Source organism: Cebus imitator, unplaced genomic scaffold (genome assembly GCF_001604975.1).
Source record: "Cebus imitator isolate Cc_AM_T3 unplaced genomic scaffold, Cebus_imitator-1.0 Scaffold258, whole genome shotgun sequence".
Taxonomy (NCBI): domain Eukaryota; kingdom Metazoa; phylum Chordata; class Mammalia; order Primates; family Cebidae; genus Cebus; species Cebus imitator.
Window position 1 is genome coordinate 484103 of NW_016107573.1, and position 10611 is coordinate 494713.

Consider the following 10611-nt stretch of genomic DNA (forward strand, 5'->3'; position numbering starts at 1 on the left):
AGTAGAGACGGGGTTTCACCATGTTGACCAGGATGGTCTCGATCTCTTGACCTTGTGATCCACCCGCCTCGGCCTCCCAAAGTGCTGGGATTACAGGCTTGAGCCACCGCGCCCGGCCGGTATTTTAGTAAATCTTACATGAAGAGATTTCTGCCTACTTGTAGGTATGTGTGTGCACAGATAGCACACACACCTCAAAAGTAAAATGCTTATCCTGGTTAAGAAAGTAGTATTTACCATCAAAATTTTGAAAATAAAGATGTTAAAATACATTTCCAGGCCGGGTACATTGGCTCACAGGTGTAATCCCAGCAGTTGGGTAAGCTATGGCAGGAGGATCCCAAGGATTGCTTGAAGCCCAGGAGTTTTGAGACCACCCTATACAACAGAGTGAGACCCTCTCTCACACAAAAAAATGCATTTCCACATTATTCATACCACAATTTTGCTTTATTTCCTTTAAGTCAGAGGCATCCAGACATATATCCTGTTAGAATTTTTTAAGCCCTTTAAATAGATTGCTCTCAAGTGTTACTGGATGTATAAACAATTACAGACTAAACAGATCATGTGCATATTTCATGCAAAGAAGTACAAGTGAAGATAGATTCTTGCACAAGGTGGCTCCTGAATTCAAGTCAACCACATCTGATATTCATTTCTAACTGGAGGAAGTAGTGGCTGTGTTAGACTAGCCAAGAATCCCTGTAATTCACTAACAGCCTGTACACTGTACTTGATGGTTTAAGGGTAATTTTCTTTATGCCAGTCATATGTTATGTTGTGGCATCAAAGCCTGACTACCCCTGCGAGGTAGCCGTGCTCAGTAGGTGCCTGTCTGGGCATAGAAAATGCTAGGGCAGCCGAACAGGCACCAGGAGAAGATGGCTAAGGAAGGAATGGGGCCTATCCTGTTAGCTTACTTTGTAACTTTGAGTCTACTTTGGTTTTTATGATAAAACACACAGGGGTAGAGCAGAAAATAGCTTAAAATTCTGAAAAACTTAGAGAAACAGTAACATTCTAGTAACTTACTACATGTGAAAAATTGGTGCTTTGCCTAGATTTTTTTCTCCCAAATAGTATATTCTGGTCACACCTAACTGTGCTGTTCTGTGTCTAGATGAACAAGAGAACTGGGCAACCCATGATCCACATCTACCTGGACAAGGAAACAGGAAAGCCCAAAGGCGATGCCACAGTATCCTATGAAGACCCGCCTACTGCCAAGGCTGCCGTGGAGTGGTTTGACGGTAGGATGTACTCACTGGCATTCATCATCTCCCTGCCTGTAGAGTATGGCCAGAGGGAGGAAATTGAGAACCATAGGAGCAAAAAGACCTTCCATCTCTTCCTGGGGGGAGTGGATTGTCAGTCTCCCTTCAGTAGTTCTAGGACCCAGTCATTGACCCTGGATTTGGAGATCCCTTTATTTTGGTGCATTAGTATTATAAATCCACCTTGGTTAAAATGGCAAACACTTCTCTAAGCACGGATTATCAGAAGATAGAGAAACCCTTTGAGAGAGTTTTAGGCCGGACACAGTGGCTCATGTCTGTAATCCCAAGATTTTTGAGAGGTCGAGGCTGGTGGATCACAAGATCGGGAGTTCAGTACCAGCCTGGCCAACATAATTAAACCCCATCTCTACTAAAAATGCAAAAATTAGCCAGGAGTGGTGGCACATAACTGTAGTCCCAGCTACTTGGAAAGCTGAGGCAGGAGAATCTCTTGACCTGGAGGTAGAGGTTGCAGTGAGCTCCAGGCTGGGCAACAGAGCGAGACTCAGAAAAACATCTTGGCCAGTGTACATTTTGTGTATAGATAAATAGACATATTTATAAGGCCTTGACATTAATGCTGGGATGTCGCTTCTGACAAAACCAACTTGAAAGCATTGAATGACTTGGCCAGGTCCAGTGGCTTGCACCTGTAATCCCAGCACTTCGGGGGGCCAACACAGGTGGATTGCTTGAGTTTGGAGGCTCAAGACCAGCCTGGGCAACATGGCAAACCCTGTCTCTACAAAAATCAGCTATTCAGGAGGCTGAGGTAGAAGGATCACTTGAGCCCATGGAGTTTGAAGCTACAGTGAGCTGAGATCACACCACTGCACTCCAGCCTGGGCAACAGAGCAAGACCCTATGTCAAAGAAAGTGTCAAATAACAAGTCCTGGCTCTCTTGGCCATGCAGTCAGCCCCCACCAGCTTGCTTTTCTCCTTACAGTAGATAGTGTTTTTTGCCTTTTTTTTTTTTTTTTTTTCTGGACAGTCTTCCCCTGCAACCTCTGCCTGACAGGTTCAAATGAATCTTGCATGTCAGCCGCTCATACAGCTGGTGGGCCACGGGCACACATCGTCATACCCAGCTGACTTGTGTATTTTTAGTAGAGACGAGGTTTTGCCATGTTGGCCAGGCTGTAGAGAGGTTTTTAAGTATTGTAAGTGTGGCCTTTTTTGGGCCAGACATGATGGCTCTTGCCTATAAGCCTACCATTTTAGGAGGCCAAGGCAGGAGGACTGCTTGAGCCAAGGAGTTCACCAGCCTGGGCAGTAAAATGAGACACTGCCTCTGCAAGAAATTTTATAAAATTAGCCAGGCATGGTGGTGTGTGCCTGTAGTCCCAGCTACTTGGGAGGATTGTTTGAGCTTGGGAGATTGAAGCTGCAGTGAGTTGTGCCACTGCACTTGAGCCCTGGCAATAGAGCGAGACTCCCATCTCACAAAATCCTTTTTCTGGCCTTGTCAGTAAAGATCTTGGAGAAGAAGACAGGAGGGGCAGCCCTGATTCATCTGGGGGTAGTCATTTGATGTCGTGGAGTTGGTAAACAGCAAGTATAGGGGCATTAATTGATGTTCTGTTGCCTTGTTCCAGGTAAAGACTTTCAAGGGAGCAAACTTAAAGTCTCTCTTGCTCGGAAGAAGCCTCCAATGAACAGTATGCGGGGTGGTATGCCACCCCGTGAGGGCAGAGGGATGCCACCACCACTCCGTGGAGGTACTGTCTGAGCTTTTATATTGCATTAAAAGGTGTTCAGTACACTTCATGCCCTTGAGAAACTTGATTACTAGAGTAAAGATGATCCCATTAGAAATACTGAAGTTGTATGTAGAGTTTGAGAGCTAACAGTGAATGTTGGTGGGAATAAAAGGAAGAGGAGAAGAACATGGGAGGCTGGGAGCCACTCTGCCTGTCAACTCCAGGCTGCCCTTTTTTCTGCTTTGGTTGTGTCTGTATAGACGTGCATACCCCTACCCCTTAGAGAATTGTGGGAGCTCAGCCAGGCACAGTGACTCATGCCTGTAATCCCAGCACTTTGGGAGGCCAAGACAGATCACCTGAGGTCAGGAGTTCGAGACAAGACTGACCAACATGGTGAAATCTCATCTCTATTAAAAATACAAAAATTAGCCAGGTATGGTGGCACATGCATATAATCCCAGCTACTCAGGAGGCTGAGGCAGGAGAATTTCATGAACCCTGGAGGCGGATGTTACAGTGAGCTGAAATCGCACCACTACATTCCAGCCTGGGCGACAGAGCAAGACTCCGTCTCAAAAGAAAAAAAATAGAATTGTAGGAGCTCTGTTTCTGTAGAGCATGGAACACGCTCCTCACAGGGAAGGGGCTGATGCCTGAGCCACACGGAAACATATGGGATGGGTGATGGGGAAATGACAACACTGGTATCTGTGGGTTTACTTAGTGATGTTTATTTCCCATAGCAAACCTCGTGCTACAGAGAAATGACTTGCTGTTTCTTGTGGTAGGTCCAGGAGGCCCAGGAGGTCCTGGGGGACCCATGGGTCGCATGGGAGGCCGTGGAGGAGATAGAGGAGGCTTCCCTCCCAGAGGACCCCGGGGTTCCCGAGGGAACCCCTCTGGAGGAGGAAACGTCCAGCACCGAGCTGGAGACTGGCAATGTCCCAATCCGTATGTACTTGTCTTGGCAAATTGATATCCTTCGAGTGAAGCCATCCTTCCCACACCCCATCCCCACTCAAGAGCGGATTGCTCTGTCCAGGGGAATAGAATGATGACCCTGATGGCTGGTTGGGGGCACTAACCAGTTATTCCTTGGATGCTTCAGAGCCTTCTGAAGATTGATTTGACCTGTCCTGTGGGTGCACTGCTGCCTGAGGCTGTGCCTTAAAGCCTGGGTGTACATAGATCCTCTTGATAGTGAGTGTGTACCTGTTCACACACCACCTTTCCTTGTTTATCTTAATTTAGTTCAATTGGTGATTTCTGCTGTGATGTAATTGTATGCAGGGGTTGTGGAAACCAGAACTTCGCCTGGAGAACGGAGTGCAACCAGTGTAAGGCCCCAAAGCCCGAAGGCTTCCTCCCGCCACCCTTCCCGCCCCCGGGTAGGTGCAGGTTTCGTGAGTGTTCCCTCAGCTTCCTGGTGCTAAACCTCTTTTCTTATGGGCTTGGTAAACTGCAGCTGCCCTCTGCTTAAGAACCTGGGGTTGTTGTCATGTCATTTCTAAATTGTCAGCCAGATGCTGAGATTGAGTGAAATGTCTGGTTTGTTACTGCCATGAGAGAAGGAACCAGAGCAGTTTCCAGTGTGTCCTCAGCGTCTCTGCAGCCACCCACTGACTGCTGTCGCCCTGCTTTTCTCACCTCAGGTGGTGATCGTGGCAGAGGTGGCCCTGGTGGCATGCGGGGAGGAAGAGGTGGCCTCATGGATCGTGGTGGTCCTGGTGGAATGTTCAGAGGTGGCCGTGGTGGAGACAGAGGTGGCTTCCGTGGTGGCCGGGGCATGGACCGAGGTGGCTTTGGTGGAGGAAGACGAGGTGGCCCTGGGGGGCCCCCTGGACCTTTGATGGAACAGATGGGAGGAAGAAGAGGAGGACGTGGAGGACCTGGAAAAATGGATAAGTAAGTGCTGGTGAAAAGCATCTACGGGCTGCTGGGCACAGTGAGAGGACAGCCCCTGCCAGCTTGGATGGAGCAGGTCCCCAGGGCGCTAGGAAGCTTGTGACAGTGCTCGGGAGGAGTCAGCAAGGGGCACCTGGGGGCTCGGAAGGGTTTCCCCTTCCCATTCTAACCAAAGGGCCCTCTTTGCCTTGCAGAGGCGAGCACCGTCAGGAGCGCAGAGATCGGCCCTATTAGATGCAGAGACCCCGCAGAGCTGCATTGACTACCAGATTTATTTTTTAAACCAGAAAATGTTTTAAATTTATAATTCCATACTTATAATGTTGGCCACAACATTATGATTATTCCTTGTCTGTACTTTAGTATTTTTCACCATTTGTGAAGAAACATTAAAACAAGTTAAATGGTAGTGTGCGGAGTTTTTTTTTTTTCCTTCTTTTAAAAATGGTTGTTTAAGACTTAACAATGGGAACCCCTTGTGAGCATGCTCAGTATCATTGTGGAGAACCAAGAGGGCCTCTAACTGTAACAATGTTCATGGTTGTGATGTTTTTTTTTTTTTAAATAAAATTCCAAATGTTTATAAACAGTCATCCTTCTCAGCCTCTGTTCCACAGTCACTGCATGTCTGCTGGGAACGTGTTCCCAACCAGGAGAGTAGTGCCTTCCACATGATAACAGTTTGTTCAGGGGTGGTGTGACATGGAAACACAGACACTGTCCCTGACAGCCTCTCAAAAGATCCACTAATGTCCAATGGTTTAAGGAGAGAGCCAGGTTAGGGAGGCACAGGAAGACTTACTTGCCATCCATGGGATCAGAGGTGAGGAACTAGGAACATCTCAGGGGCTACTGCCTCAGGCGAGGGGCAAGCTTGCTCAGGTGGACTAGGATTGGGGCCCTCATCCCCAGCACTTCTGGACATGGATCACGCACACTTCTCCTTGTCTGTACTTCAGTGTTTTTCACCAGTGTCTCCCTAGTCATTTCCTGTGCTAATACGTGTTTGATTCCCTGCATTTGAAAAATCCTTAACCTGCCATCATTCACCTCCCACCATCTAACCATCTTCCTGGCCCTTTCTACAGGGAAGTGCGTGGACAGAGCCGTGTCCACCTCCTCCCTCTCTGGAACCCACTTCATTCTTTGCCTGCACTGAAACAATAGCTCTCAAGTCACCAACCACCTCTAATGTTGCCAAATCAGCGATCATTCCATCTGTGTTCTCCCATCTCTCATTGTTTCCTTTTTCTCCTGTCCCTAAGTGCAGGAGGGCCCCAAGGCTAGCATAGGGTTCCCCTGAGCCCCCCACTGCTTGGCTTGCTTTCCCCTGCTGTGGCTTTAGCGCTTTCTTCCTAGGGCCAGCTCGGCTTGGGTGCATGATGGGTGTAGAGCAGGGCTTGCCCCTGCCCCCTTCTCCCTCCACCCCAGTTCAGCAAATTCATGAACTTGCCCCAAACCTTGGCGTCATACATGACCCATCATCCTCAAACCCCAGCCCCCAACGCGGCTATCTTCCAAATCCAGGACAATGCAGATCCACCCACGGCCCCTGCCTCCATGATGCCAGCTCACTGGGCTCCCTGCTTCTCCCCTCCCTATTTCCAGCCCCTTTTCAGAAGCCGGATGAAGGTTTGTAGTTTTTGTTTTCTTTTGAGATGGAGTCTTACTCAGTTGCCCAGGCTGGAGTACAAGTGGCGTGATTTCAGCTCACTGCAACCTCCACCTCCCAGGTTCAAGCAATTTGCCTCATCCTCCAGAGTAGCTGGGACTACAGGCACCTGCCACCAACCACACTTGGCTAATTTGTATTTTTAGTAGAGATGGGTTTCACTGTCTTAGCGAGGCTGGTCTTGAACTCCTAACCTTGTGATCCACCCACCTCGGCCTCCCAAAGTGCTGGGATTACAGGCGTGAGCCACCGCACCTGGCACAATCACAGCGTTGACCTGAGCTCAAGCGATCTTCCCACCTCAGCCTCCTGAGTATCTGGAACTACAGGTATGCACCACTACACCCGGCTAATTTTTTTGATGTTTTTGTAGAGACCAGGTCTCACTGTTGCCCAGACTGGTCTCAACTTGGGCTCAAGCAATCATCCTGCCTCAGCCTCCCAAAGTGCTGGGATTACATACGTGAGCCACTGCACTTAGCCCAGACTAACTTGACATGGGAGGTCATCTCCATTCTCAAAACCATTTGGCGGCTCCAAGCATGCCTGCCATGCCCCCAAAAGACACCTGGGTCCCCAGCTGCCCTGCTCACCGGTCCAGCCAGCACTGTTTCTCCAAGGGGCCAAGGATGCTCTCTGCCTTGATGTGTCAGAGGCAAGGTGCACACACACCTATGACACCCAAACTTGACCAGGGCGTCACTGGGCCCCTGCATCGTGCCAGGCATTGCACTAAGTACCTCTGCATGTTTAATTCCTAGTAACTCAAGGCGGGTAACATGACACCCACGCGCAGATGAGATGGGAATATCGAGGTCAAGGGGGCACTTGCCATTGAGAGGCCGAGTTGAATTAAAGATGGTCACCCTCCAGAACCCCACACATTGACCCTCCCACCACCCCACTGAACACAGACACCTGTTTCTGAAAGGATGCGTGCTCTGGCAGCAAAGAACATGATCTGCAGCCGCCAGCACTAAGGGGAGACAAGCAACCCTCTCTGGAAGTGTTCGATTCCTGGATGCTGCACAGGCATCCGCCAGAGTTGGGCATCGCATAGGCTCCCCAGGAGTAGCCTTATGTCCCTGCCTTGAGAGGGGTTTGTGGCTGGCACTAAATAGCCCTGGTAGAGACGTTTACAGAAGGCAGGACTATTTTTCTCAGCCCAAAGACACTTCTGAACTGCTCTGGGCACAGATGCTCTCAGGCAGTATGGATTCTGAGCCTGTGTCAAAGGGCCGAACGAAGCTGGCTGGTGCCAGGGCATGAAGGAGGTGGGCAGGGCAGAGAGCAGAGCAGGTGGAGAAAAAGCCTGCCCTATACCCCACACCCGCTCAAACTCCCCAAAAGCACCTAGACTAAAAGTTTCCAACACAAGCTTGAGGTCCCACCAGGCCACCCTGCACAGGCCTCAGCAAAGGTGGTGGGGTCCATGGGAAGACTGTGCTCACAGGGAGTGGCTTCCCTGCTTGATAGGAAGGAGCTCAGGACCACAGCAGCTGTGGAGCTGAAGACAGTGTCGTCTGTGACAGGGACGACAGGTGGCCTTCATGCTGTTCCCTCCTCCACTCCTGACAGATCTGCTGGTCGCAGGCCTGGCCGTGGACAGTGTGATGCAAGCAAGTTGGAAAGAGCCCACTTGGTTTCTCCAGTTTTGCGTCTCTCTTGTGGAGGGCACTGGAGGCAGCTCAGGATCACCTGTCCCATAGCTAGAGCAGGAGCTGACCAGCAGGAGTCCTTGGAGCCAAGCCCACATCTGCATACAGCAGCCCAAAGCCTCCTGTGAGTCCCTCAACTCATCCTGGGCTGTGCTCAGAGCCTCAGTCCAGACTAGAGAACTTCGAGTTTTAATCCAGCCAGTGCTGGAGTTTCCTGGAGCTGCCTGGTAGCAGGGCTGCAGCCCACAATGAGGGTTTTGCTTGAAGGCTCCGCAACCATCATCTGACCTCTAGCTGCAACCAAGGCCAAGCAGGCTGCTGGCTGGCACACAGGCAGTGGGTATAAGAAACTTGCCATGTGCCCTCTGGCTAAAGGCCAGAAGGAGCCCACATGAGAGCCACAGCATTCTGTGCAGAGGTGGGTGGCCTCAAGGGTCTGTGCAGATGGGCTCAGGGCCCCTATAGCCCAAACCTCCCTGTCCCTCCAGCAGTTTCTGTGGCTTCTCTTGGTCCTTCAAGGAACAAGGGAGATCGTGTAGAGGCTGAGGCTTTCCCAGAGGTGGCCCCATGGGCCCTGGGCCACCACATGACCGAGGCAGTCAAAGCTAGGGCCCGCCATGCCCTGGGCCAAGGGTCTGACCACCCCAGTGAAGTCTGCAACGTGGCAGCCACATGTCCTGGAATCAGGTATGGGAGGCTGTGTTCTAGAACAGACCTCTTAATCATACCACACAGCTCATGCGAGAGAGGGAGAAAGGAATCTCTTTATCATCCCTTCTCCCCAGAGACGAGGACTTGCTGAGCCAGGCCATACTGAGCTGGGTAGTGGCATTATTTTTCACAACCCTATGATGTGACTACTACTACTGTCCCATTCTACAGATGCTGCCACTGAGGCTCAGGGAGCTTCACCATCCCACCCAATGGCCAATGGCAGAACCTGGGTTCAGTCCAACTTCACCTGTGTCCAGGGTCCCAAAATGCAACAAGGTAGGTACAAGCAAGAGTCAAATTACTGCAGAGCTGCTGGCTACACACATCCTTGCCTTCTCTGGGTCTCAGTTTCCCCAAATTGTAAAATGAGAACACCTAAGAGTATCATAGCTCCTTGAGGTATCTTGAGGTTTAGTGTCCACACCCTGATTCACCCCTACCCCAAACCCTCCTCCATCTCCAGCAACCCTCCCCTCCTAGGTGTTCGCACCTCCGCCCTCCCAGTGCTCAGCCCTGGGAGTCATCCTGGATGCCTCCATCCTCACACTCAACCAATCCCACAGCACATCAGCTCTACCCTCACAATGTGGCCAGAATCCAGCACCCTCTCACCACCTGAGAGGTTTCCTCTGAGGCTCCAGCTCCCTCTCTGTGCAGTGTGGCCTGGTGGGACCTCAAGCTTGTGTTGGAAACTTTTAGTCTAGATGCTTTTGGGGAGTTTAAGCGGGTGTGGGGTATAGGGCAGGCTTTTTCTCCACCTGCTCTGCCCTGGCTGCCACGGCAGCCCTGGCAGCCCCACGGAATGTGAAAACCTAAGCCAACCTCCCCTGCTGTAAATCATTCTAAGGCTCCTGTGCCCACAAGGCCCTGCTTGATCAGTCTGGGGCCTCTCTAATCTACCTCCTCCCTCGCCCACCTCCCTGCTTGCTCTCCAGCCTCAGCCACCTCCCCAGTCTTCTTGAGCAGGCTGGACACAGGGCCACCTCAGGGCCTCTGTACTGGCTGTTCCCTCTCCCTGAAACACCCTCCCCCTCCAGATAGCCCCAACCTTCCTCCCTCACCTCCTTTCCTGATAAGGGATTTTATTTTTTGAGACAGAGTCTCACTCTGTTGCCCAGGCTGAAGTGCTGGGTGCAGTGGCTCACACCTGTAATCCCAGCACTTTGGGAGGCCGAGGTGGGCAGATCACGAAGTCAAGAGTTCAAGACCAGCCTGGCCAGCATGGTGAAACCCTGTCTCTACTAAAAATAGAAAAAATTACCGGGGCGTGGTGGCATATACCTGTAGTCCTGTCTACTCAGGAGGGTGAGGCAGGGGAATTGTTTGAACCCGGCAGGTGGAGGTTGCAGTGAGCCGAGATCACACCACTGCACTCTGGCCTAGGTGACAGAGCAAGACTCTGTCTCAAACAAACAAAAAAAGAAAAGAAAGAGGCTGAGTGCGGTGGCTCATGCCTGTAATCCCAGCACTTCAGGAGGCGGAGGTGGGTGGATCACCTGAGGTCAGGAGTTTGAGACTAGCCTGGCCAATATAGTGAAACCCTGTCTCTAATAAAAACGCACAAATTAGCTGGGCATGGTGGCAGGCACCTGTAATCCCAGCTACTCTGGAAGCTGAGGCAGGAGAATGGCTTGAACCCAGGAGGCGGAAGTTGCAGTGACCTGAGATCGAGCCACTG

General features: G+C 50.9%; 1 protein-coding gene and 1 long non-coding RNA gene across 10 annotated transcripts in view; one reads left to right on the forward strand and one right to left on the reverse strand.

Moving 5' to 3' along the window:
• The window catches only part of EWSR1 (EWS RNA binding protein 1), a 32843-nt gene extending 27361 nt beyond the window's left edge, over nucleotides 1-5482 (forward strand). For 4 of the 9 annotated variants that reach the window (XM_017499474.2, XM_017499476.2, XM_017499473.2 and 1 more), the window contains 6 exons: nucleotides 1124-1253; nucleotides 2877-2999; nucleotides 3773-3935; nucleotides 4275-4372; nucleotides 4637-4889; nucleotides 5084-5297. In XM_017499474.2, coding sequence (XP_017354963.1) covers nucleotides 1124-1253; nucleotides 2877-2999; nucleotides 3773-3935; nucleotides 4275-4372; nucleotides 4637-4889; nucleotides 5084-5123 — 807 coding nt within the window. In that variant the 3' untranslated portion in view covers nucleotides 5124-5297. Of the gene's footprint in view, nucleotides 1-1123; nucleotides 1254-2876; nucleotides 3000-3772; nucleotides 3936-4274; nucleotides 4373-4636; nucleotides 4890-5083 lie in introns of all 9 variants that reach the window. The other 5 variants (XM_017499471.2, XM_017499472.2, XM_017499475.2 and 2 more) reach the window with 3 other exon arrangements.
• LOC119467079 lies at nucleotides 3694-4890 on the reverse strand. The gene is made up of 2 exons (XR_005195606.1): nucleotides 4632-4890; nucleotides 3694-4298 (listed from the first exon to the last, which is right to left on the reverse strand). It is a non-coding gene; the product is annotated as an uncharacterized LOC119467079 (long non-coding RNA).
• Nucleotides 5483-10611: the final 5129 nt, after the last annotated feature.